The sequence below is a fragment of the Aptenodytes patagonicus genome, chromosome 2 (assembly GCF_965638725.1).
Source record: "Aptenodytes patagonicus chromosome 2, bAptPat1.pri.cur, whole genome shotgun sequence".
In the NCBI taxonomy this organism is placed as follows: Eukaryota; Metazoa; Chordata; class Aves; order Sphenisciformes; family Spheniscidae; genus Aptenodytes; species Aptenodytes patagonicus.
This window is the reverse complement of record NC_134950.1, coordinates 118,391,779-118,419,356: the sequence shown is the minus strand read 5'-3', so window position 1 is coordinate 118,419,356 and position 27,578 is coordinate 118,391,779. Positions and strand designations below refer to the sequence as shown.

At 40.5% G+C, this 27,578-nt stretch overlaps 1 protein-coding gene across 3 annotated transcripts in view; it reads left to right on the top strand.

Moving 5' to 3' along the window:
• ELMO1 (engulfment and cell motility 1) overlaps positions 1 to 27,578 on the top strand; it is a 321,010-nt gene that overhangs the window by 71,725 nt on the left and 221,707 nt on the right. For 2 of the 3 annotated variants that reach the window (XM_076330867.1, XM_076330868.1), the window contains exons 6-7: positions 11,455 to 11,505; positions 21,266 to 21,435. In XM_076330867.1, coding sequence (XP_076186982.1) covers positions 11,455 to 11,505; positions 21,266 to 21,435 — 221 coding nt within the window. Of the gene's footprint in view, positions 1 to 11,454; positions 11,506 to 11,908; positions 11,937 to 21,265; positions 21,436 to 27,578 lie in introns of those variants that run through there. The other variant, XM_076330869.1, reaches the window with a different exon arrangement.

The window sequence follows — 27,578 nt, the reverse complement described above, 5'->3', positions numbered from 1 at the left end:
GTCACAGTTCAGTTTGTTTTGGGATCTCCCCTTTTTCCGTTGTGTGTTTTTTCTCCTTTCTTTTCAAGTTTCAATTGACAGACACTTCAAAGGCCAACACAAGGAAAACTGTTGAAGTAATTATTGACTGCTGTGTTTTGCCTCCACCCAAATCAAATGGTGAGACTGTTTTGCTAATTGCCCAGAATTGTGACACAACAGATTCCAGTAAGCCAGGCACAATTGAACTTGCCTGTTGGCATTTAAACTCTGATTGTACAGATTGAGCAAATACTTGGGCTTGTTGAAGGAATTTGTCCTGATACAATTGGAGGAATCTTCCAGGCTTTGCCTCCACCTTTGGTGGGTAGGATCCTGCGGCTTTGGAGATATGTTTTCTGTTACGCATAAAAGGAAGTCTGATGGCTTTTGGCTGCCTTTAACTTGCAATAAGGGTGGAAAATGATGGTCTTCTAGAACATTTTGGATTGTACTGGAGAGAGGACTTTGAATTTGTTTATTCCCGTCTGAAAATATGCAGAGTGTTTGACTGAGTCACATAAATAAGAGAGAAAAGCTCTAAATGCCACCAGTATTACTCAGATGTCTGTGACTTTTATTAGATATTGTTCACTGTTTATCACTGCTTATTGGATAGTGGCTATAAAGAGAGGCTTATATAGGCCATCACCCCATCTACATACTTTCCCTCATTTGTGTGCAGTAGGATATTGTTGCTTTCTGAACTAAAACATGAAAAACACCAGGCATGAGGACAAACACGTGCACTTCAATGAAGCTGCAACGCTAATTGTTAAAGCCCACATTGCTTTAGTCTGCCTCTTACTAGGACATGAGCAGAGCTCTTCTGTGACAGTGACAGCTTCTAATAAGTAAATATTTTTCGCTGCTCTCGAAGATGAATTGTATGTTTGTACATATGCAGAAAACATTACGTATAGGTCATGTTTCTGCAGAGCCTGGGTGACTGCTGATTTATGGCCTTCCAGGTAGAGATGCCTTTTTAAAATATCGCCATGTTTAAAGTTACCAGAAAGAAAAGCAATTAATGAATTCCTGTACAAAGTAACAAGAAACTCTGAAGTGAAAATGTTACAAATGTGGGACTGTCAACACATGGCTTACAATTATATTTTTGTTTTTGGGTGGCAAACAGCGCATCTGTGTTTTGGTTGTCATATGCAGAACTCTTTATCTTTTGTAGCTGACCTATATTTTCTGATTATAACATACATAAATAAATACAACGCCCAAGCAGTTGTCTCTTACTTTTTTTTTTTCCTGGCTGTATTATTTGGAAAAAAGCCTCTACAGCAGTAGCAATAACTCCTTCAGACAGTATAAGGGCGGTCTTTTAACAAATCTTGAGTCAGCCAGGGTTCCTACTAGAGATAGGGTTTATCACAGCAGATGCAATTTGGACTGCTGCCTCTGGGGTTCTGGTTTGGCTACATCTGTGCCCCTGAAAGTGCAGTGGAAATTATTAATAATGTATTTTAGTAGTTTTTTTAAAAAATGGCAGAAATAAAATAAGAGGTTATGTGAAGAAGAAAACGAAGCAGGCATAGTGCCTAAGCTCAAGCCTAGCTGGTGTTTTGATCACGATGTATTTGATTTTTAATTACATTAATAGGTGTGTCTTTTTCTTAAAGGTCTTACTTACCATGGAGGGCCATTTCTTTGGTAGGTCAAAAATCTAAAAGCCTGACTTCTGAATCAGGATCTCATTGTGCTAGATAATAGAGAATAAAAAAGCAACCTTTACTTCAATCTGTCCAGGTTGTACCTGAATAGATGCTTGTGTACATCAGGCGTAATAACTCAGGAACACTATAGCCTGGATGAGCTCAGGTTTAGAACAGAAAATGCTATATGAAGAGTAGAAAATGGCTGTATAATTTTGTGTGCTATGTGTGTTCCTGGGCTGAAAACCACACCGTGGATATCTGTCCACTGTGTTCCTCTGCTGGCAGTATTAGGAATCTAGGGACAGACATCCAAGTGGCTCATGCAGCACGTTGGTGGGTATGCCTGGTCCCTTATCACTGCTCACTCTTGGTCTTGCAGACATGGTCTGGCTCCTCTAGATCCATTTGTGCATCTGCACTGCCCACTGTGGGCTCTGGGTCTGGGAGGGATCATTGTTAGCTCAAATTCAGTCTCTAAAAACAAAAGGATGGTGAAGGAGCTGGATCATCGCAGCTGTTCAGATGACAGCGCAGCCTCAAAAATGGTTCTTTTTCACATCTGAAGGTGTGATAAACCACAGCATTTATCAGCAAGGGGGCCTTGCCGGCGTGTGGGGCTGAGGAAGAACAGTGTTTCAAGCTGGCTTCGCTGCTGGAGTCAGAATGTGGCTCTTAACCCTGCACCAGAGCAACTAATAAATGCTAGCTTGCTCTTTCTGAGGGGCTTTGTGAGCCAGCTCCGAGTTATGTTCAGCACACAGTGATGATACTGGTGCCATTTTTATGTTATCTTTTAAATGGAAGGACATTTCATTCATCTGTTTATTGACTGCAGTCCATTTTTATTCAGTCACAATTTCATTGTGTTCAGTTTTTTACATCTGATGCCTGTGAAGACTCCGTGTGTTTTTTCTCCTTCATTCCTGACTCCCACATTTCTCTTTCATTCCTATGTGTTATTGCATGAGGTGGAGGAGAGCAGACACTGAGTTCCCTCCATTAATTCTGAGAGACTTTTGTGCTATTTTGCAAAGGGAGCTGCCCCCACCTTGCTTTTGTTGTCATTACTCAGTGCTCTGCTGTGTTTGCAGGTGGGACATCTTTCTATCCCCCGCCTTCCCTGAGCTGGGAACCTGGGTAGAGTCCCTGATGTTTGTTCTTTCTCAAAGGTGCTTTTGCTTGTGACCTATTTCTTGCTGAAAACAACCTGTAATTGTATATTCATGTGAAATTCCACCACGCCATTACAGGCTCCCTGCGTGGGAGTGTATGCAAATGACAGGACAAGAAATGAGCCACTTGTAGGGTTGGGGGTTTTTGGAGGTTTTTTCTTTCACGTTTTTAGTATTCATCTGTTTTCACTGATTAATTGAACTTCAGTGAGTTGGAAGTAAACATTCTCAATAATTAAGGTTTCTGATTCACTGAAGGGCCTGGTACTTTGTAAGCAGCTGAGAATGAGAAGTAGCATGAAGCCTGGGAACTGGGGAAATGTATTAAGTGATCTGTTCCTCTCATTTGCCATTTTGCATTACTCTTGATAATACATTTGTTAGTAATGCTACATAAATGGCAGATTCCAATCCAGATTTGACCTGGACCAAACTATGCCCAACTTTCCCTTTTCTCTGCCACCGATAGGACATATGGTATTTCCCTCATATTCACAAATTTCTTACTATTTTGGGTCATCTGCACAGCCCTGCAGAAATTCCTAACAATAAGGGCAGCACATGGAGTCAGAGTGGCTGTGCTCCTGCCTGCTTGATGGATGCTGGTAACACTGCCCTGTGGACTCCAGTAAAAACTAGTGGACACTAGTATATTTCTCCATTGAACAGAAGTAAAACTTGAGTACCCGTACACTAAATCACTTTCAATCCTGCTTCATTCAGGCTGACTTCAAGAACAGTGGTCATCCTTCTTTTAGCAAATTAGTCCTAGTTTTTGGACTAATTTTGTAGGACTTTAGGTTTATGCTAAATTTTCCAAATAAAATAATTCTGTCCTGTCAACCTGTTATACTTTCTGGCCCCAGCATGAACAGCTTAATTCTTCTGCTTGCCTCCATTTTAAATATTTGGTATGACAATATCTTCTATTTAGTTCCTTAGTTCCACATCAAGGCTGATGGGATGGATCAAGTGTTTTTTTTAAAAAGCTGTATAGGTATTTATTTTCTTGAATTTAGTTTGTAATTTTGCCTCGCAAGTAATGAGTAGAGAGGAAAGGCTCTGAAAAGGTTTGTCTTTCTGTTACAGCACTTGAAGATAGGTATGGTATACCACAGGCACAGTGTGACTGTTTGGGTTCAACTGATAGCAAACAGTTCTGTTTAAGATCTGGCTGACAGAAAAACACTCTTTAAATCGTCTTCATAATTAAAGAACGACCTATTTAGATAGATGGGTAGTTTTACAAGGTGCGGTGAACAGACATCACAGTTCACTGCTGAAAGGGGACAGCTCTGATTTCTTCTCCCCTTCCCCATGAGATCCTGCCACTTCATTTCTGCTGTCTGCAGCTTTTTTTTTTTTTTTTGGACAATTTTTGGAGGTGGTAATAAGGGGGGGATCATTTTGTGCCACTTTAGTTGATTAAATTTGCTTAACAAAAAGTCTGCCTGATCTGATGTAATGGTGGGGCAGGACCCTTGAATCATGTCCAGGAATGGGCTGCAGAGAAGGAAGAAGTTAAAGGAAGGGTAGGAAGAGGAATGAAACTTTGCTCTTTTTAACAGCTGTGAGCTGTTATGTCCCTCAGTTGCTTGTGGAACTGGCTTAGGCTGACATGGAATGAACTTGTTGGCAAATTCTGACTGTAGTCACAAATGGAGAAGGGATGTTTTACCTACAGTGTCTCTGTGTCTGAGAGGAAGGGCTCAGGCAAGGGACTAGGAGTAGGATGTACATGATAGAGAAGCACAAGCACCTGCAGACTTCCCCTTAAACAAGTGGTGCTGTGGGTGAACGTGTTGGGTGAACTGCATCGAAGAACTGACTTCAATTTGACAATCCTTATTTGGTTTGGTTTGGTTTGGTTTTTTTTGGTGTCCATACTGGTTCCCTATTCTGATTTCCCCACATGATCTCACCAACAATAGTATGAGCCCAGCTAAGTCTGTCATTTCCTGATGTCTATTTTGCAGGGTGCAGCTCTTACGTTCCAACTTATCAGAGGATAATGGGGCTGCTTGTTATCTGCCCACCCCTTCCGTGTTACTGGTACAACTGTCTGTGTGTCTGTGTGCTTGCTTGAATTGGGGAACTAATCCAGGTTGAAAATAACTTGCGTGTAACTTCTTTTAATATGTCAGAAGGATGTCTGCCCACAGTGTAATGCTACTGCTGCTCTGCAGAGCAAGTGGTACCTGATAATGTTGTTCTCATAGATCACTCCACCTGAAGATGAGTAAATCATACAAAGTATGGACTTTTTCTTAGGATGTGGTTTCAGTGGCTTTTAAGCTGATGTACCTGTGGGTTGCTGGAGAAAAAGGTAGTTGAGCTTTCTTCTCCCCCTCCATTGCTTCATTCCCTTCACTTCTCTAGCATCCTAGTGACTACTGCTGGAAGGTGAGTTGGTTTGCATCATGGATCTGGCAGAAGAAAAAATCTGGATTTCCACGTCCCCCTCTCCTCCCCCCCCCCCCCCCCCCCCTTCCTTTTTGTGAATGAAGGGGAGAGGAAGAGGTAACTTTTTTAAGGTTAGGTGGTTGACCATGCTGCTGCATGTTGGTAGATCTGATGTAAGGAAAGTGTTGGGAGCCCACATGCTAGAAGGATATGTGCAGAATTGTGCCTCCAGTGGGCTGTGGAGTTGCACTGGATTGGGTATACCCTGAAAACTGCACCACTGGTGTAACTTGGTTTATTTACTAGCTTCTGTAATCCTTGAATAGGGGTAGATAAACAGCATGCAGAAAACTTCCTCTTTTTAGAAACTTCAGCCAAACTACCAACACTTTATTTTTTTTTAAGGAAAATGCTGTCATCAAGTTCTAACATGAAAAACTAGAAGACATTCTCCCTGTTTCCAGCAGCTTCCCAGAAAAGGAATTTTATCACAAGATTAATTGCCTCAGTATTTCTTCTAAAACAGTACAGTCCTGTCATGCCAAGTAATACAATATTGATAATTACCTATATCTCTTAACTCTCATCTTACTAAAGCTTTTAAATTTCCTACCAAGTCAGCCAAATGTTGTATCTAACCTCATAGTCTATCTCCAGCTGTAACAGTAGCAAATGCCATTCAGGGTTGTGATCTGATGATGGCTTTCACTCCCTTCCTGCTTCCTCAGCATTCGCGTTTGTTGTGCTACAGGTGTTAGAGGCTACATCTACACTTAGTCCATTTAGTATCCGTATAAGGGCCATGAAATTCTTTCATCTCTTCTTGAACCTGCTGGTACTGCCTGCTTTCACAAACTCTTGTGACAGCAAGCTCAAGAAGTTCACTGCCTGCTGAATGAAGAGGTACATTCTTCATCTGCTTTAAACTGATCCCTTACTGCTTTCATCAAGTTACCTCCTAGTTCTCGTGCTGCAGGATTTGATAACAACAGTTCTGCATTCAGTTTGTCCACTACTTTCCCTCCTCCGGCCTTTGTCCCTCCAAACTGAGGAGACCTTGCCTCGTGAGGCAGCTGCTCAATCCCACTGGGCATTTCACTTGCTTTTCTCTGCATTTTCACTGACACTATTGTGACCTCCTTAAGATGTGAAGATCAGAACTGCACACAGTGCCCTGCATATGGGTGCATGAAGTTCTTGCGTCGTGGCAAAATGATGCCCTCTGTCTAGTTCACAGTATCGCTTCTGATGACGCCCAATGTTTACTGGCTGCTGTAGCACATTGAATCAGTGCGTTAAGGGAGATCTGCCAAGAAGGACTTTGCTTCTCTTTCCTGAGTTGTTGACTTAGAAATGAACTCTATTATGTATCATTTTGTCCTTATTTACTACTTGCCCAAACTCATCCTCATGAATATGTTATGGAGTCACTAACTTAAAGTATATTTCATAGCTCTAATTTTTTTGTTGTTGTATCAATTTGGAGAAAGGTGTAATAAAATAATAGTAGTATGGAAATAGGGAAGAATCTATTACTTAATTATATAAATGCGTGAAGAATTTTAGATTTCTTGGCTGTTATTCTTTAGCCCAGTTAGAGAAGTCTGAAGGAAGCTGTTTGGTCAAGGTTAAAGAATAGTGCTGAGCGAGCTATAAACATGGGAACCAATGCTTCTAGGTCTTCCTCAAATATGTTAAGAAAACATTCCATTCCAACCAGTTACAGTGAGCTGAATCTTGAGGCATTTTGCTGGGTATAACAGATTATTAAAATGATAAGACAAATACATGGCAAAAGAAACTTTAATTTTGCTTGGTAAGTTTTCCGAAGTGTGTCTCCAGCAAAGCTCTGAATAAATGGCTTGACTGTTTTGATAGGATTTTTTGAAAGTGAATTCACATACCTTCATCCCTCTCCATGGTTTGGTGGACTCTGTTAATGTTTGAGGCCTGCTTTTTAGATGCAAGTCTATGCAAATCTCCTGCATGTGTTTTGGGCAAAATAGCCTATGGCACAGTAAAGGCAGAGCTTTGAGAAGGAATAGAATCTGGTGGCAGATAATGTAGGTTCATGTTGCTCCAGCTGGTGGAGATGGAAGTCGGAGAGCCCTAAGATGTGAACACATGGCAAACTGTCCAGGTATCCTCTACTTCCTGCTGTGTTTTGTTGTTTATGTGTTTTCACGATAGTACTTGTCTGTCTGATTGAAAACTCGGCTTGGAAAGAGTCGTGCAGCAGTATGATGCTTGGAAATACTACCTGCTCAATTAGAATAAAATCATCTAGCGAATGTAGACTCTTGCTAGATACAATATTGCAAATGGGGCTTATTTGTATCCATAATATAACTGCTGTCTTAGTCCTAGGTAACATTTATAATAAACCCATTTTCTTGTTACAGAGGTTTTTTTAAGGGCATTTTGGATAGTGCTGTTTCACTAGTTCCCTCTATGCCCAGGAATAAGCTTCCCTAATACAGCATGAACAATATCTGCAAACCTGATGTACACTTGAGAAACAGATCAGAAATGTCTTGGAAGAGCTTTTTGGTGGTAGTGTGCCCTGTCCGGAATAGCAGTGGTGCTTATGAGTACGATTGCCAAAGCCAGGCTGCTGTGTTGGAATGATGTTCTGTTATCCTGGAAAAGAAATCCACAGGATGCTGTCCCTAATACTAAGCAGATTAACTGTGTGTAAATATTGCAATTGAAATTAACTGGCATGCCGACTACTGCATCACACAGTTAATGTAGGAAATCCTCTTGGCTTAATTGTACACTTACACACTGTTTCTTGGTAGGTGCTTAAGTCATTATTTAGAATGGATAAACAAAATTAGATTTTTGATTGGGGAACAGCTAACCCTTTTCAAGTTTTGGCTAGCCTGCTGTTTTAGAGACTTGATGCTTTGAATACTTTCGGAGAGAAGGCATGGGCAGTTTTCCTTAAGCCTTTGTCTAAATCAGGAGTTGAAGATGAGCTCTTTATCTCTTGTGATAGCAGTAATTGAATTTACGGTATAGGGCAGACTTATGCACTTTGCTCTGAACCAGGCGTGATGAGAGAAAGGTCTTTTGTGCTTCGTGTGCTGTGGGCTCTGACAGGCATCTCAACTTCGAGTCTGAAAGCTTTGGTGTTTCAGGCTCGGCTTGATAAATAAACAGAAAGACCCCAAATCAAACTTCCAGCGATGCTTTTATGTACTCTGTGTGTTCTTTTTCCTCTGCTATTTTATATATAACTTGCTGACATATGGTCGCTCTGGAGAATAGTACTTCTCTTGTTTACATATATGTGGTATCTGAACTTCAACCAGGTTATCAGCTTCCCTTTTTCCACTTGTTTTTAAATTCCTCTGACTATAGAGAAATAGTGTATTTTTAACAAGATGTTTTTCACTTGCTAGATTGGTGTAGATTCAATCTATGCAATCTATAAGTGTCCTTATGTAATTAGAGGTTTATTTTTTAACCTGCATGCATGGCACTGTAGAGAGTATATCAGGTTAAGCCCAACTTTTTATGGGTTAGAGTTTCAGCTTGTGACAAAACTACTGTAATTGAACAAACTGTGGAGCATGGTTTCAGCCTGAAGCAAGTGTGAAATAATGTAATTCGGGCTGTGGTTGACAGCTTGCTGCTCCCAAAAAGAGAAGGTATATTCTGCCTCATGCTTCCCCTGTTCTCTTTCCCCCCACCCCTTCCCTGCTCCCAAAGATGTGGTTCCACCATCTTTCCTGGGTTAGCACTGGTGCTCAACCCTTGCAGAGCTTGTTTCTGCTTATTAACCTGACAGAAAATCTCCTCTTTCCTGCCAGGGCTGCTTTCTGCCAGGTTAGTGAGATCGTGCGATTGACCCCTCAAACAGGTCTGTCCAGTGTCAGAGCTGGTGCGAGGTAGAAAAGGGAGCATGCAGGCAGGAGGGTGATGAGAGAGGCACCTCGCTTTGCAGTAGTACTCCGCTGTTCAGGAAACTCCTTGGACATTCTGAGACCATAGTGTAGCCTTCTCACACAAAGCCTGGTACCTCATGTTTACAATGGACTAAGGGTGTTTACAGAGATGCTTATTGTGGCCCAGATGAAGTGACTTAACTTGTTAAACCATGAACTAATTTGTACATCTGATTTGGTAGTTTGTGTTAATTAGAGCAGGAAACATGAAAAACTTTGAGCTTAAAGTTATGCTGCTGAAAAAAATAAGCTCATGTGGGTGCTCTTACTTACGTTTAAGAACAGTCTTAGCTCCAGTATTTTCATAAGGTTATCAGTGAACTCTCACTTCTGAATGTGATTGGTACAGTTTAAGTTCTTTTAAGTGTTGTCTGATTCCCTAGCTGTTTTTAATATTGTTGCATGCTGGGATTTGCTGCCTTCCAAGTAAAGCTGATGGAATCCTGTTTGTATGTGTGCATGCATGTACTCTGGCCAAACACAGCTGAGGTCCAGTGCCTTAGCTTCAGCTGTTGATGGAGGTAGATTTAGCATATGCTGACTGTCTGTCCGAAAGCAATTACTTTTATTCAGTTCCACAAATCCAGGAGGTGGTAACAGTTTAAGCCACCACAACTGTTTGCAAAGTGAGTTTGTTTCAACACTGATTTAGATTAAACCACACAAATGCACTATTGCCACTTCATACAGATTCCTTAGACATGATGAGATGTAGCTGGGTCTGGTGCTGTTTTACTACAAGAGGAGAAAATCTGGCACCTCGTTAGTGCTGTGGGAAGTCATGCTGTGCTTAGCTGCTCACCTTTTTTTGCCCCTCTCTTAAGTATAGCCTGGCTGGCCTTCCTGGGGCTGTTGCGGCAGGAGGAGACTGCTAAGGGCTGAGATGAGTTATATGCATAAGTAAGCAAAGATGCGGTAAAAAAGCTTCTCCCTTGTACCCCCTGTGTTGTCTGGCACTTCAGTTATTTCAGTTAGAGTGAAGAAGTGTTTGTGGGTGGAGGATGATCTTGTGTATAGCTATAACCAATCCCACAGAGGACTTGGGTACCAAGAAAGAGACAGTGTACTAGAGTTTTATTTTGGGACTGCTTGACCTGGTTTCAGGCAAGATTTATTCTGTTTTTAGCATTTTGGATTTGAGATGTATGAGAATGGGAGCAAGAAGGGTGAAATTAATTCGGGAAAAATTGCCTGAGAAGAAATGCACCTTCATTTTTTTGGCTAAACACCAGGCTGCAGAAAGCCTGCAATGTGGTCTTTAGAACAAAACTAGCTCTTACCTCTCAAACTGTTAGGGATTCCTCTGATTCCTTTGATGAATTAGGGTAACGGCTGATGAACAAGCTATTGAACCATGAACTAAGTTGTGACTGTGCATTGCGCTGTGCACAGTCAGTACCTGTTAGTTTGTTAATTGTGCTAGGTACTGTATTCTCTTAACCTGTGGTGAACAGGAGGTAGCTTGTTGAAAGAGGGGCAGGCTCCTCTACGCTTACCACAGGGGAAGACCATGCACATGGGCATAGCCCACAAAGTTGTGAGGATACTGTGAGCATACACCATAGCTTACGCCATGGCAGTCTTTTCTGCCATAGCTTTAGTTCAATTGAACACATTATATGAGCTTAACCAAAAGAAAATGTTTAATGCAGCCTCTTTCTGCCAGCTGGGTAAGGAGAACGACTTATGGCATGTTTAAACTTTACTTACCACTAACAGCGATGCTTTTTTACTTTGAGGGAGAATGCAAAGTTGTGGTGGCAGAGCTCAGTGGGTTGGTTCCAGTGGTTTAAGTCAGCATGTTCTTGTTATAGAAAATGGAGAGCCAGTGGGATAAATTTTAAATCCTGCAGATGTTTAATGACAGGTTTCAGCAAACTTACGAACTCCTCAACTATGTAGCACAATACCAGAGCCAGACACCATGGACAGTATATTTCAAAGAAGTATTTAGAAGTTGCCAGTGGAAGCTAAACTCTGAAAAACATGAAGTCATTCTTGAAAGGGTTCAGATTTGTTAAATACCATGTGAACAGCCACCTATTTCTTGAAGTTAATGTTAGTTTGCCTCGGTGGGGAAAATACTGTATAGATGTTAGCTCACATATGAAAGAGGGAAGCTTTTGCATGCAGACAGGGGAAAGTACTGTTGGTGGTTTAGTGTGGCATTCTGCTCAATGCATGTTTCATCTTTTTATGTGAGTCTTAAATAAAACCTTTTGGATTTTTCTCTTTCAGAATCGTAATGAAATAAAAAATGGAGCGATCCTTCGATTAACAACATCTCCAGTGAGTTGTTATTCTGTTCTTCTCTCCCTTCAAAGTGAAGATTTGATTAGTAAATCATTGTGAACTGATGTATGTATTTTTAAGCTTTAGCCACACTGTATCCCGCAATCCCCCTGCAAAGGAGGATGATGGTGTGGTCACAAGATGACTGTATGTGGTGTTCTCTCTCTCTCTTTTTTTTTTTTTTTTTTTTTTTAAGTTATGGGGGCAGGGGTGGTATCTCTGAGTGACATTTGGTGATAGGGTTGGCACAACAGGGTGTTTTTTGTCTCTCGCTTCTCTCCCACTGGGAACAGCTTTCATGTCCAAGATACCTCTGCTTCCCTGCTGGCATTGCAGCCTCACTGAAGTGCTCCTTTTCTGCCCCAGAGCTCAGAGCCAAGAGAAAAGGCTGGGACTTGAATCATGGAGAGCTCTGCTGGGCAGCTCAGGTCAGAGCAGGTCAGAGCTTTCCTGCTCTCTGGGTTTCTATTGAGTGAGCAGCAACTGTAATGTTGAGATTTTACTGTTTCCGTTTTATTTTTTTCAACACCACTTCCTTGCCAGCTCCTCAAAAAGCACAGCAGAGTTGCTGGTTGCCTTGTAATGGCCTGCTTTCCTGCTGAGTTGAGCAGTACTGTTGCCACATGCTGGAAGTCACTGTTAGTCCCAGAAGATGTATGTCTAAGGCAGCGGCAATCTCATTTCCTTGCTGACAAATGTAGTGTGCCATTAAAATGGTTTACCTTTTCATGGTGGTGTTCTAGCTTCTGCAGATTCAAAGGATTCTTACGGCCAAACTCTGCTACCCTGTACTGCAGCTCACTTGAACAGGCAAGATGGAGCTGTGGTGGTTTAGCTTTTGGCTTCTGTTGAACCTGTTAAGAGTGGGGGTCAGTTACTGCCATAAAATGTGAAAACTTCTATCTAGAAGCCATGCAGAGATTATAGATACGTTTTTGGATGGGTCACTTTTCAGCTAGTAGGGCCTAGGCCCATACTAACAAAACAGAAAAGTGTATGCTGTTACTAACTTGCCAGGTTCTCCAGGCATCATGTGCGTTTCCACTCCTCCCCAGCCTGCTTAACCTGATGATGGCTTATATTGGACTTAGGAGATGACTGCATTTGTACGCTGGTTTGTATATAAGTGGAAATTGTAGAAGCCAATATGGAAACATATACATGCCTCAAGGTTTTTTAAGTGACTGCAATATTAATCTACAGGAGTGTAGCTTCTTAACAGAAAGCACTTCTAAACAGCAGCTAGCTGGACAAAGACAAGAGATTTCCATTATCCTTCATCATCTTTTTCAGTGGTCGTACATACAGAGCTTTACAGTCATAAGAATAAACAACAGTTTAAGACCATGGCTCTGTCAGAGCCTATGTGACTCCAGAGTCTCTTGCCATATGTCACCAGAACAGCCTTGTACATGGGGAAACCACTTGCTGGTGGAGTAAACCCCATTTGATGGAACTTCCTCAGAAACAGACAACAACAGACCCCAACACCAGCTTCTCCTAACCTTTGGGACTTCTTAAGAACAAATATCCGCTCCACTGCCCAGACTAGGGATCTCATGAAATCAAAACAACATCTGTGGTTCATCAAGAACCAATGTGGTCCAAACACACTGCATCATTCTTTTGTGTAGCCACAGCATGGAGTGACAGCATGAGATGACTCATGGAATCCTTCCCTGTCTCAAAATCCACAACCAGTTGCACCATGCAAAACTGAAGAGAGGCTGTGCTGCAACTCATCTGTGGAAATGGCTGTCTGTCTGTCTTCATGATCACTTGTGCAATTGGAAATGTGGCCTACAAACACAAAAGACAAATTTTGGATTTATAACACTTTCTGCTAATACCTATGGGCAGAAACGTGGGGCTTTGCATAAGACTCTCTTCTGCTTGTTCTGTTTCTTTGGTGATTTGCCTTAGGGTCAGTCCACCAAGACAGGGGTCCTTAGGATACTGAGGTATTACCTGTTACCTACCAAGTTACGGACCACTCTGGCACTGGCCTGCAGTCACGAGTGACTCAACCATCCTGTTATAAGATAGAAGGCCAGTCTACTTTTCAGTCTTCAGTATTGATATTTATCCCTGAACCAGTGCTTATTTTCAAATTTTCTGACATTTTAAAAAAATTTTTGTTAACTTTTTCCCAGAATCAGAGAGGTAGCTTGGAAGGAGGTTTCAAAGGACTGGATTGGTTTTTGTTGGATTAGAGAGTATTTGTATTCTTTAAATAGACATAAAATGAAGTTCTGCATGTTCCCACCCTACAATAGTATCTTTGCTTTTAAGGTACCGTTGAAGTGGTCATCATAGAGGTACCTAAAATAGATAGATTAAAGGCTTCCAAGCTGTGGTTTTTAGGCTGGTGACCCACACAATGCTTGTCGTTTACCCTGAAAAACTAATGGGCCATCTGTTTCCATTTTTCCTTTGAAATTCTATATGAGAGCAACAGTAGTTGGAGGAGATAATGTGAAGAAGAGGCTGCATGATATACTCCTGCAAAATGGGAAAGATGCTTTCCTAGCTGCTAGAGCTGGGTGGGAAATATTTTTCTCATCCTGTGAAAATATTAAGATTCTGATTTTCTTCCCCCTTTTTTTCTCTATCCTACATCAGTATAAAGATGAAACTATCTCCCCCTTCCCCCAGAAAAAGAAAATCGTACCAAAAATGCTTTTTGAAGAGGCAGAGGAATTAGAAAAGGAGGAGAGGAAGGTTGAGAGAAATTAAGAGGAGCCATGTACAGATTGTCTAGTGTCTGGGATGTGTCCATGTAGTTCCAGAGAGGCCTGAGCTGCCTAATTCCTGGCTATTGTGGGCAAAAAAAAAAAATCTGTCCTGAACTTCACAAGCCTTTTGAGGAAACTTTTTTTCCTTGAAGAATTGAGAGGAATCGTTTTGACTAGGTCTGAAGGCTGCATGAACTTAAAATGCTTTTCTAGTTCTTAATTTTCATGCAATTTATTACCATGACAGCCAGTAGTCTGGCTATACCCATTCACAGTGGCATGCCATGAGTCATTGAAAATTAGGTGAGAAGGATGAGATACAATCTTTTTGAGTTCTGTTGTCATTAGCCTCAAATTGCGTATTCCTCAGGTACCCAGAGCAGGTATTATTAAAGATTTAAAAGGAGGGAAGGGAAAAAGGTAGTTTCATCTAGATGTAGTAAACCAGCAATTTTGGGTTGGCTTTTTTAAAATTAGGATTTGAAATCTAACTCCCCAAATCTAAATGTTAAATACTTTCTCTTTTTTAATTTCAACTTTAGATTATTTTGTGTGCGTATACAGGGACTTGTTTCTGAAAATCATTGTTAATATTGCAAGGGCAAAACTGCAGTTGTGGTGCGCTGCTAAATCCATTATAAATACTTGCCTTCAGAGATTTACAACGTGTCTATTTTAAACTTCTTTGAGTTAAAACTTCGCAAACACAGTCGTTATGCCTGGTGGGAATTTGAACAGCCTTTTTGTTTCTGTAGGTCTGTTTGCTAAGTTTGTGCGATTCTCTGAAAGGCTGTTTTTTCTAAACAATGCTATTTTTTTCCTCTATAAACCACTCACCACACGGACACTCTGTTTCCTAGGTAACTTGAGTACAGATTGTATTTCTCTCATATTATCTTTGTTTCCTATATCATCTTTCTTACTTATTTTTTAACCTCTCCTATCATCTTTCTTAACAATTCTTTGTGCTATCGTGTGTTTTTGCAGTTTTCTGTGACCTGTTTTCCCCCTCTGTCCATTTGCATTTCTGAAAGGACTCATCAAAAGTTTCTTATGCAACGTTTCTTTGTATTTGAACATGTGTGACAGTTGAAATGCCAGATTGCTATTGTCTGTTTTGTGATACCCATATTCCAGTGGATGGTGGGTAGGTGTATAAATAAATGAGCTGTAATTGCTCCCAAGTGTGAGACTGTTCCGAAAGGACAGTTGTGTCCTGCAGTGCAGCAAGCGGGGTCCAACCTTTTAGCGTGTGCAACTGCAGGATTCCTTCGATCAGGTCCTGCAAATCCTCATTCAAATGACTAATCATTTTGAAAAGATGCTAAAATACTGGGAAAATTAAACTGAAGGAACTGGCCTCTTTTTTTTTATTTAATGGTTTTCAAAGAGAATTGATTATTTGAGCACTTGCTGTTTATTTGAAAGTAGCTTCTTGGGCACAACATGGCTTGCTCATGAGCTATATACCTTAAACTTTGAGTCAATGGGTAGCCTTTTCTAATGTGGAATTTATGGTGCCTGACCATTTGCTTTTGTCTCATGTTTTCCTTTGATCCCCTGGTTGGAGATTGGTTGAGTTCTCAAACCTGTAAGTTGTTTGTAGGCAGCTGTATTAGCATTTCTAGCATGAGCAATTGTGTAAATAGGGGTGTTTGTTAACAGTCATCATAGTGTTTTCCCTGAATGCCTTTACAGATGTGAACAATGTGGGTTTTTTTTATTTATATGTGATCTACACATACAGGGAAATGTAGAGTTTTTTTAACCTATTTCTACTTATGCATCTGAATCCTCTATCTTTGAGTAAAAGTTTGGGGACCTGGTCTATAATCTTTGATCTACAGTTGCTTTAATATGTGCTCAACTGACTTAATGTTTTTGAAGTTCACTAAATGCATAAATATTTGCAGGTCCAGCCTATGATTGTGATTGTATTTATCACATAACGGTGATTTAGTTATTATTGAACCCTATACCAGGAGCACTGACCATGGAAGTCAATAAGCCACTTTTATATTTGTCTGCTCATAGTACAAGAGGAAGATTTGGGAAGTGGAGTTGGCTTTTGTCTTTTTATAGATAAAGGTTTAATCTCATGTTTTCAGGTTTCCAGAGGCATATTTTGAATAGTAAGCAAAAAGGATTGTTTCAAATGCAGCAAGAGGAAAAAGTGCTTCTCAAACATTCATAAGTGGCTACTGATTGCATAAACTTATTTTAGGCATATTTACATAATCCATATGGCTATGCATCTGTAATGCTTTTATCATTGATGTAGTATGCAACTCTAGACACGACCATTTCCCTGTTCCTGTTTCTGCCTCCTTAATTGTGTATAGTGATAGCGTAGGACTGCTCTGTGTATTACATTTGTACAGAGCTTTAGATGTAGAAATGGTGCTTGAGTATTAATGTAAAAATGTTAACAATTAATGTCTTTACTAATTAAAATGTAATCTCATTGCTTACCTGGTATCAGACGCTAGTCAGCCTTGCTGGGTCTATTGAATCCGCTTTGCGTCTAATGATGACTATGTAATGTATCCACTCCTCCATTGCTTTCTGACGTATGTGCAGTTGTAGGTGAAGTGGCAGTAACAAGCCAGGAAAAGGCAGCAGTTTAAACCACCACGGTGTTTCAACACTGAGTGATTTAAATTAAACCACAGAAATGCACCTGTTTGGTTAGTACAAAACTGTATTTGGTAGTTACTGACAGTCTGTATGCCCTTTCTCTAGCAGAAAGTTGAATAATGTGACTAACATCTACAGGGAAGACCAAAACACTCGTATTTTATTTTATTTGCTTTTTGTAAAGGATAAAGAAGAAAACTGATTACATAATGGCAAAACAGCAATTTAAATCGATGGTCCAAATTTCTTCCATAGCACATTAATGTTTGATAGTAGTTGCATTTGGAATCTGTGTCCTCCCTCCTGCCCTGGCTCACTGCATTTTGTATTCTGTACAGAAACCTTGTGTACGTCTGGGTAATAAGTTGCTTTCAAAGTTTGCAAAGTATTCAGTGGCAAAGAAATGATAATTTGATGAGTAGAATCCCTTGTTAGGATGATCTTGGGATTCCTAACCTCCAAATGGCTATTTGAGTCTCTAAGCAAGTCACATCTTGGATTTAGGTCATTAGTTTTCTTTTTAAGCTGACAATCTCATCAAACGGCTCCTTTTAAGCACTGCTACCCCCTAAGGGCAACCTTTCTCGCTGTCCTTGGAGCAAGTCATTTAAGACTAGACATGCAGCTTATGCCTCTTGACAGCTTTTTGAAATGCTGGGGCTTCAAGAGCACAGTTTTACAAGCTTCCTGTCTTCCTTCCTTTCTAAACAGGAGAGCAGTTAATGCTGTCTTTCATTTACTTGAACAGCCGTGTTTCTGTTAATTCCCTCATAATGGTTCTCAGCTGAGCGGATTTCATATATTTATTTATTCTTACCTGAATGATATTTCAATAAGAGCAGAGACATGGCAGCTAGCTCTACTGTTGCTTTAATGAGCTGTGCTCTCTGTCCATCCACTGATGGATTGTAAATCATTAAAATAGCTCCCTGGTAAGCACTCAGACCATATTTCATCTAGGTTTCATTTTTTAATGCAGTCATAAGTGAGCTGTACATTCCATAAGCACGTATGAGTGCTATGGCAACAAGAACTAGGAGGCTTGCGAGAATTGCATGGTATTCACTGAAGCAATATTTTCACCCATCAGGCACTTGTGATGACAACAGCCAACATTACTTTTGGCCATGTTTCCAGTGAGACATGTACCAGCACTCTTGCTGAGACAAATATTTGTTTACCCCTTTAATCAAGATCGGCTCTGCCATTACCAGTTCTTTTCTCTTCCAGTAGTAGGAGCAAGGTTTATTGGATGCAGTATCTTGCAAAACTCGTTTAATATAAGAAAAGTACAGTTGTATAGAAACTTTGCTGATGGGGCATTAGCATTGTTATAGTCAGATAAAGCCTATGATGTTAGTAAGCTCTCTTTTGTGTGCTTAAAACAAGGCTGAACCACTTTGTATCAGAGAGACATTGCTTTATAGATTTTTGTGCTCTGTAGAGGGGACCAAACTGTCTCTGAGCTAAGATTATATTTTGGTTTTAGTGTGGTGAATTTCAAAGCTCTCACTGACTTCAGAGGAAACAGGATTAACGTATCTCTGTTGATAGGTTGGTCCTGCTCATGCTGCTGTTCTGCAGTGTAGTTGAGCTGTTAATGCACGTCCCTGTACTGGCGCTCTCAGTGTTGTTGAGAGGTAAGGTTAGCTCTTTCATGCTTGGTATTATTTCGTGTGTAATGGAAGTCTAACTGGGATGGCAGCAGCAGTTCACCAGCCTCAGATGTTTATGCTGGGGGCAGGAATCTCTCCTCAAGAGGAGGGGTGAACTTGACCATTGATAATCTGTTGTTAATGTGTACGAAGATGAGGCATTGTTTACACAGCAATTGTAGGTGTGATGTGAAGGGGTTTGGAGGAGGATGTTCTCCTGGCTCTACTGACACATTATTTCTTGCTACTGTGCTACACAGGTGGTTACAGTCCCCATCTCTTCGGCCACAGCTCTGCTGCCCAAGTTCTGCCCACTCAGACTTCCTGGTTGAGCAGCTCGGGAGAGCCGCTCAGTCACATTGAACCAGGTGTTTTGTTCATCTTTCCTATTCATTTCATTTTCACTGCCTCCAGGAGCTCTCAGCGGACCCGCTTCCCATGGAAAGCTGGAAGAACTGTATCCTTCAGTAGGCAGATAGTGGGAGTGGTAATTTCCCAGAACCATGGCAGGTAGAAGATGGCATGTGCACAGATCTTAATGAGCTTGACGTTAAATTTGAGCAACCATTTCCAAAGTCAGGGGAATGCAGCTGCCATGGCAGTATTGAAGATTTTTCCGAAGCATTTCTTTTCTGAGGTGGGCAGGAATTCAGACATTGCATGTATTCTGAGAAAGAGTAATGTTTTGAGGATGCTTTGCATCTCTGAGTCTTCCTGAGTTGTTATAGTGGGGAGTCTAGAGTAGAAACAGCTCAATGAAGGAGGTCGTTTGTTGAGGTAGGAGTTGGCTGTTGAACTTCTGGTTAAGGTAATAATAGTGGTTGCTCTGAATTTTTGTAGCTGATCATACAAGAGTACTTTAGCAAAACGCTCTGAGGAAGGGAAAGGGTTGGAGGAATTATTCTGTGGTTATCCTGGAAGTTGGAAGTCAGTGGGATCTGTTTTTATTTCTTCCATAGGCTTTGGCAAATGATTTAGCCTACCAGCTGCTTAAGTTTGAGAGAATATTCTTCTAGTACCGTTCGGACAGACATTGCCATTACAGAGAGACTGTATAAGCCATTGTTTCCCCATTACCACTCAAACCTATTGATAGAGTAGGTAACTTAGGGCGGCAGAAAGACCTTTTGGATGGCAGGATTCTGCCTTTTTATAGATAATGTAACTGCTATGGCTGCACCACTCAATACTTAAGGCATAGAAAAGCTCAGAACTAAAAATGTACTGTTTCTTTTCAGTGCTGTCTTAACTGAGGATGTTAACCATGGTCATACTGACTAGAAGATACTTCCTCCCTGTACACGTTCCTCACCACACAGGTTCTGGCCAAAAGCTGGTTGGAGACCATGCATTAATTTTTCTTTGTAAAAATGGGAAGTAACAAACCTTGCTGATCTTGGAGGATATTGGAACATTTAATTTATTAATGTTTGTGAAGCAATCAAAGTTATATAGATAGGAAGCTGTATCCGTAACAACACGGTGGTGTTTTTTCCTGTGTTCTCTGTTTAAGTGTTCACTTGCACTAAAAATGTCTATCTCAGAATCTTGATCTGCAGAAATGACCATCTCTGTGAAGAGTATATTCACTACTTGAACAGAAAAGGAATTGTCTGTCAGCACAGCCTTTTCTTCTATTTTTCTTCTCCAGCTGAGAAAGAATAAGTGTAATCTCAGAGAAAATAACTCTCAGCAGAATTTGTCATTAATTTGGTTTCCTAATGACACATAGCTTCTCATGCACCTTTCATTCGGTGCAGGTAAGAAGTGAATTTTAGGAAATTGAATTTTGCAATTTGAATTGAGTTTTCTGTATATAGCAAGGAGGATTATTTTTCTAAGAAAAGTATTGGCTAGCTAGCTATTAACCGAAGCTTTTGGGTATTGTGTTCAGGTAAGTGAAAGCATCAGACTGAAAACGTGAGATGTATTTTAAAACACTGGTATGGCTAAAGAGAGAGAGAATTTAATATGCATTATTTAAATACCCCTTTAGCTTTTTATCATCAGTGTTCATTTTGGATTTCACTGTCTCATCCTGTATTTGAAGCATTAATGGGCAGAATAGCATAATATATGTGGATATTGAACTTGCATAAAGATGTATGAGTGATAATATCATAGTATTATGTGGGAAGTAATTATTCCTATGCTTCTTGTGAAAGAGTATGTGAGTTTTTGAATTGATTGTGAACAAAAGGAAGAGGGGGAGGGAGGAGCAGAAGACCTGAAGTTGGTCTTTACTGATATAACCTGATTAGGACAGTATATGGTCTTCATTGTTAAAGGTCATGAGAAGTGCGTAAACTGAGTAAGTGTTGACAGGAAAAAAAGTGCAGCCATTATTATACTGAGATTGTCTGATGCAATTTGTTTTATTCTCATTTCTACTTTTATTGATATGACACATAAGCTCTTCAAGCCAAAGGCTGTCTTTTGTAATGCTTACATTTTGCCTGAGACAATGGGATATCTATCCATTGCTCAGCTTATGATTCTGCAACAATCCAAATAATTATAGGTAATAATGGACTAATACATGAGTAATGTACTTTTGTAAAAGTAATTTGTATGTGAGCTACTTAATCATTTCTGAGCATGCAAGTGTTAAGTATCATTAATATTAAACATAGCCATTGTTCCTGCTTGCGCTAACATTTTATTCATTATTGCCATTGTAACAAAAGTTTTTTTGTTTTTTTTGTTTTGTATGTTTTGTTTCTCTCTTAGGCTCAAAACGCACAGCAGCTCCATGAGAGGATCCAGTCTTCTAGTATGGATGCGAAGTTAGAAGCACTGAAAGACTTGGCCAACTACTCACGGGATGTTACGTTTGCCCAAGAATTTATAAACCTAGATGGCATTTCCCTCCTAACACAAATGGTTGAAAGCGGCACAGAGTAAGTATTCTGCTTAAACTCTGTCGTTTCTCCTGTATGGGGTACGTTCATGCTCACTCTCTTGAGTGCCTGAAGTATTTCTGTATACAACTTCTAAGATTATATAAAATAAAACATCTGAAGAGTTCTGGGCTGCTAGGATAGTATATCCATTATCAGTGAGAATATTTTTTTAATTCCCCCTAACAATGGGCTGGTGGGGATTGGGGGTGAGCAAAGTAGGAAGTCACAAGTACCCTCTGTGCCATAAAGTTCTGGGGAGATGGTGGTCCTAGTTTCTTCTCTACCCATTGGAGTTTAGATAAATCATTGATAGTATATTTAAAGGCTGATATTTAAGTGATGTCATTTCAAAACTGTTTTAAATTTCATGTTACTGAGAACATGTGGAGCAAAACCCAGTGCTTACTTTATTTCCATTTTTATTGTTTTAATTCTGGCTGGGGTTTTTCAAATGACAATGGCTTTTTGACGTGAAATTGAAAGCTGACCTCTGAAAATACATTTATTCTTTACCAGAACATCTTACCAATTTTCACCATTGGTGAAATTCAGGATCACGGTCCTGAGTAATTGTCTATTGGCTTAATGTGGAGGGTACTACAGAAAATTATCAACTGGATTGTTGCACTATTAAATTATGTTCTAACAGTTACTATTTCAAGTAGGCTTTTGCTTTCAAGTAAGAGTTTAGTGCTTTGTGGTCAGTGTAAACCTCTACCACACATGAAGAAATCAACAATACCCACACCCTTTCCTGAGAGAAAGAAAATGCTCGGAAAGTAGCTTTCTTATTCATTGGGGATGTTCAGTCTTGTGGACCAGACTTCTGAAGTCAATTGCTACAGTCAATCCAAATCCCCTCTCAAATGTGCTCGTGTTCCCTTGGATTCACGAAAGTAAATAGTGTTAGAGGGTACAGCAGAAGTAGTAAGTGGGCTTTGAAATGGAACACAAATTGTCTCTGATGGTCCCACGCAAGGTATACTGGGGATTTTCCAGATAAAAATTAAGTACTTGTTAGAATCCGGTAGTCCTTAGATTGGGAAATGTAAAAGCACGCTCTCACTGATCCCTGCCTGTTATGTGGTCAATGGTTTATTGGACTTTGAATCCCCGTTGCCTAACTCTAGCTATATACAGGATTTCCAATAGCTTATGGTTTCATCTTCAGTGTTTTGGGGTTATGGTCTTTATTTTTTTGCAGTGATGTGGTCTGTGGCACATATTATGCCACTTTAAACAAAAAATACAAAAAAATGCTCCTAGTTATCAAATTTGTCAACTTGTCTTATATTCATATAATATTTGTTGTTTAGGGACCAAATTAAATTTAAAACCAAAGACAGGCTTAAGTTGGTGTAAACATGCACACAGTTACTGTACTAATTAAAAAATACACTGAATGGGCAAGCTCACATGTACCTATGAAGAACAGAACATAAGCAAATTACAAGTCACTGTCTCTGTAGTTTATTTTGTCATGAATTTATTTAGGTTAAATGGTTTAACTTACTCTGCTGCGGAAGGTATTTAAACTACAGCACTTTATTTTCTATTGAAAGAGACAGGGAACATTCACATTTTTTACAAGCATTTCTTTTAGCTGCATCAAGGCTAAAGCAAGAGCCCTCCTCACCCTTCAGATGTGTCGGTACTACTGTTTTGTAGCTGTGGGATGGGCCAAGCTGTAGCAGACTGGTCTGGATTAAAAATAACTATTTGGGAGGGAAACTACTTAAGCCAGTACCACTGTTGAAAGAACTGCTCAGCAAATTACACCCTAGTAGTAATTCCTGGCTAAGGGTATAAGTTTTCAAACCACACAGCAAGCTTGCAGACTGGACATATGAGCAAAGTCTATTGCCTTTTTTCTTTTTTTTTTTTTTTTTGAAGTGGCTTGCATTTGGAGGGGTTTCAGAATTTTCTTTTTAGCTGGTGTAATGTATCACCAAAGATGCATTGATCGATCTACCTGTCTAATCTATTTATCAGTGTTTCTGCCTGTGGGGAGAAACGCTGTCTAGTTTGGGCATTGGACAAAGACTCAGACTGTAAGAGTTTCCAGCAGCTTCACGTGTTGATGAACTCTCAGTACTCACTGCAGTCTTTTTCGTGTTCTGCAGCTTCTGAGAGGGTCTGCAGGTCAAGTTTTTCCAAGTCTGGCTTTGTGAAGGGAGTTGTAAAGCAAGGACATCTGTGCTACGCTGTATATTCCCTTCTGCTTTTATACTGTGCATCACTGGCTGATAAGCGTATATTTAACAGAACTTGAGATTTAATGTCGTCCCACTTCAGGGTCTGTCACTCATTGCTATTTCAGCACACTAAGCCAACAGACAAACTACTTCCACAGAAGAAGCACGTTTTTTGATTTGGTTTGGTTTTTGACTTTATTATTACAACAAAACAGCTTCCTAAAATGGCCTGTGAGTGAACAAGGTGTGTATGGGAGGCAAAGAAAGGTAATATATGGAGGAGAGAGTGGGACAAGGACAGCCAGCCGTTTGAGTGCCCTAGGCTGTCAAGGAAAATCAACTGGAGTCAGTTAATTGTCCTCTTACGTTCTCTATTCCTGTTTTCCCTTGGACCCTCTGCAATACCGTTAATAAGAGGGTCCCGCAAGATGCTCGCTGAACAGGCGAAGCAAGCTGAAGGCCTCCTTGCCATTAGCTCCCACGCTGGGCTGTGCGCCCTCAGCACTGTGACCTTGTGGGCTATGCTGCTGACCAGGTCACCCAAATGCTTCAAACCAAAAAGCTCTCTTGTCTCCTTTTCCCTGCCCCGATACCTGTCACTTTCTTTTCCCCAATGATATTTTTAACTCCAGTCATTTCTGTATCCGTAGGTGGACCTACCCAAACAATTATATTAGCATTAGGAAGGGGGCCAGTATTAGAGGAGGAATGAGCAGCCAGAAGTTTCAGGGCAGAAACTTCTTTGATGGCCCAGTTTTAGAAGGCAATATATTTTGTAAAGATACCTTTAAGATATATCTTCACTATGGAGTCTTTACCCACCTTTGAGTTAGTGTTGTTGAGCCAGCCTTGCTTGAATGAGGCTATGACTCAGCCATACAGCTGAGAGAACCCTAATGGCTTGGTGCTGCTAAGAGATGGTCCAGCTCCCTGCCCTCTTCTCCTGGTCCTTGTGTGTTAACCCCCGCTCTCCAGCCCAGTCCTGCTTCCTTTCTGGAGTTGGTTCTGGTGTCTGGATGCTTCGCAAAGGCAATCCAGCTTGTTAACTTGGCTGAAAAGTATCCGCGTCTGTTTTGCAGAGTTAGTTTTCTGCTCAGTTTGAGACTTGCAGAAGCAAGAGAGGAAGTAGGCATGAGTTGATGCAGAAAAGGCCCTTTATGTGGCAACAGGCCACTACATTGGCATAAGCATGTCATTGAGCCACAACCTGAGAGCAGGCCTGTTGTGAAATAGCATGAGAGTGGCGGTCGCTGCTCTGGTATCGCAACCCGGAGACTGGCACTAAGACTCAGAGGGGATGGGACATACCCCATGGGGCGGCTGCTGCTGCTCTGCAAGGAGCCCCTCTGTGCTTTCCCAGCTGCCTGTGGGTTAATGCAGCTGAGGACAGCCCTGCGTCAGTAAGCCCAGGCTGAGTGGCGCCTCTGTTCACGGTGTGGTGCAGCTGTGCTAGAAATTGATGAATTTTGTTAATTCAAGCTTTATTCTCTATTTTCCCCAAAGAGGCAGACAGTGCTCATTAAAAGTACCGTCATGCTCAGTGTAAGGTTGCTCTGAGGTTTTCTCTGCACGTGGAACTCATGTTAGGGGTAGCTCTTAAGTTATAATTTGAGTGTGTAATTAAGTTTTAGTGGGCAGCCTCTGGAAAGTAAGACTCCAGCTTTTTATATAACTTTCACCGAGGAAGAGGCCTATGCTTTATTTATAGTTGGCTTTATTTATTGTGCTACTTACTCATTATTTCAGTGAAGTTGATGACTATAAAAGTACAGTGACCAGAGTAAGAGAATGTAGATTCCTGGGTTTCTAGTTACCTCTGCTTCATTTTACTGGTGATAAAAAGAAGTAGTAATATAAAAGGTAGACAAGAACTAACAGTGTTTTCTAGTTAATTTTCCATATGTTATATTTCTGAATATTGAAGAAAATTAGAATGCATTAGAGAATAGCCTTTCCAGTTTCTTGCTGTTAATATAGCTTGAAAAATAACAAATTGAGAGAGGTTTTTTTTTATTTTGCATACGTTTTCAAAAGTGGTTTTAATACTATGTGTAGTTACCATAATTTGGGCCAGATCTCCTTGAGTGCTTGCTGCTTAGAGTAAATGAACTGTAGACATCGTGTGTGCTGGGACAAAGCCACGGGGGTTGGAGGTAGGCAGATTGTAGGGTGCATGAGGCCCTCATGAAGCTGAGAGTGCATCTTGTCAATATAAATATGTTTATACCAGCAGAGATGCAACATGTCTTAGAAACTGTCCACATGTATCAGGATCCTGTTGATTGAGATGGCTCATCTTTGTTTTTCCTTCAGGCTCATTCTTGCTTCCGGAGCCTGCTTTGAGTCTCTTATTAACTGAAGAAAAAAAAAGCTGGTTTTATGTTTATTTTTATAGTTCAGGTGACCTATAAATTATAGCAGAGACTGCAAGACAAGTTAGGTCATGAAGAACAAGTAAATGCTGACTCCATTTTATAATTATCCATGATGTCCAATCATTTTTTGGACTCTGTGCATCTGTGTCACCAAAGGAGGGGTGAGTGTGTGCACACAGTTATTTTCCTTTACGGAGACTTTTCAGAAAGAGATTTCCGTAGCACTTCTAACGCTAATTTTTTTTGTCTGAAGCCCAGTTCATGCCTAGTTAAGGGGAGTTGAATATACAGTCTCTCTGGTTGCATGTATAGACAATGTAAAATGGAAGTGTAGGGGTGTGCTTCTTCTGCTCCCCCCTCCCCAGAGTGCAGTGCCCTAAAATGAGGCAGAAGGAGAGCAATGCTAGAAGGTCCTAGTTGCCATAATGACTGATGAAAAATGTGTTCAGGAACCAAACTGAAATGATCATGTCTCCTTGCTACCCCATCTGAGATAACGTAGTTCGCCCATTCAGAGTTGTATTCCATAGTCTAGCCCAGAATTAATATTTCAGAAAATCATGGCTGTATAGTCTTTCTGACGTACCAGAAGACTGGTAAAGATGCGGGTTTTTTCTTGATGTATCAGAAGAGTCATGTGACTGGGACAGACTCAGCCTTCCTTAAAAGGAAAAAACGCCCTCATAGTCCCTTATAAAGTAAGAAAAGGAAAATGTAAGTGACAAGCTATAAATATCGAAAGACCAAAGAGTTAATAAAAGGAATCTAAATTTATTTTTGTCGTTACCAGTAATAATAATAATCTCATGACTGGGAGGAAAAGGAGGAAGGCCTATGCAGAAATTTCAGTATTTTTTTTTTTTAATTGGCCGTATCACAGTCTCTGTCACTTGTCATTTGGCTGAAATAACATGCAGTTTTTGCCAAAAAACTGAGACTATGCTAAGCCTAGCTGTCTTGACAGTAACCAGAATTGTTTCTGCTGCTGTTGAGAAGGTTGTTCTTCAGAGGCTTGCTTCATCGATGTGGCTGTGCTGAGCAGCTTTATTGTAGTACAACCGTGGCACAGGAGCATGCTAGCTGACGCTGCTTTGACATGGTTGCAGACTGGTTTTAATTTTAAGGGAGTTGTAATTGCTTAGTGCACAGGTTGGAGAGAAAAACTTGCTTTAAATTGGGATGGTTGTTAAATTTTGTCATCTTCCTATTGGAAATAATAAATGCAGCTAGATGAGATTCATGTAAGGTTCTAAATAAATGTGTATTTGTATGTTTTTTGACTGTCGACTTAAGAGGAGTCTTCTATTGAACACACGCAGTTGCAGAGTTGGCTGCTGTACAGCTGGAAGTCTCTGAGACGGCAATTGTGCATGCTTTAAGGACAAATTGTATTGTTCAGTGAAATTCTAGCTCTTGGCTTGTCTTACAGAGATAATACCGTATACCAGCCCAGTGGAAAACTGAAGACAGATTGGTTTGGAGTTACTCCGACTTTAACACACTTTTTGGGACAGTTGCTCAAATACCTGCTAATGTTTTTTTCCATCCCAGTCTGATGAGTATTTCAGTA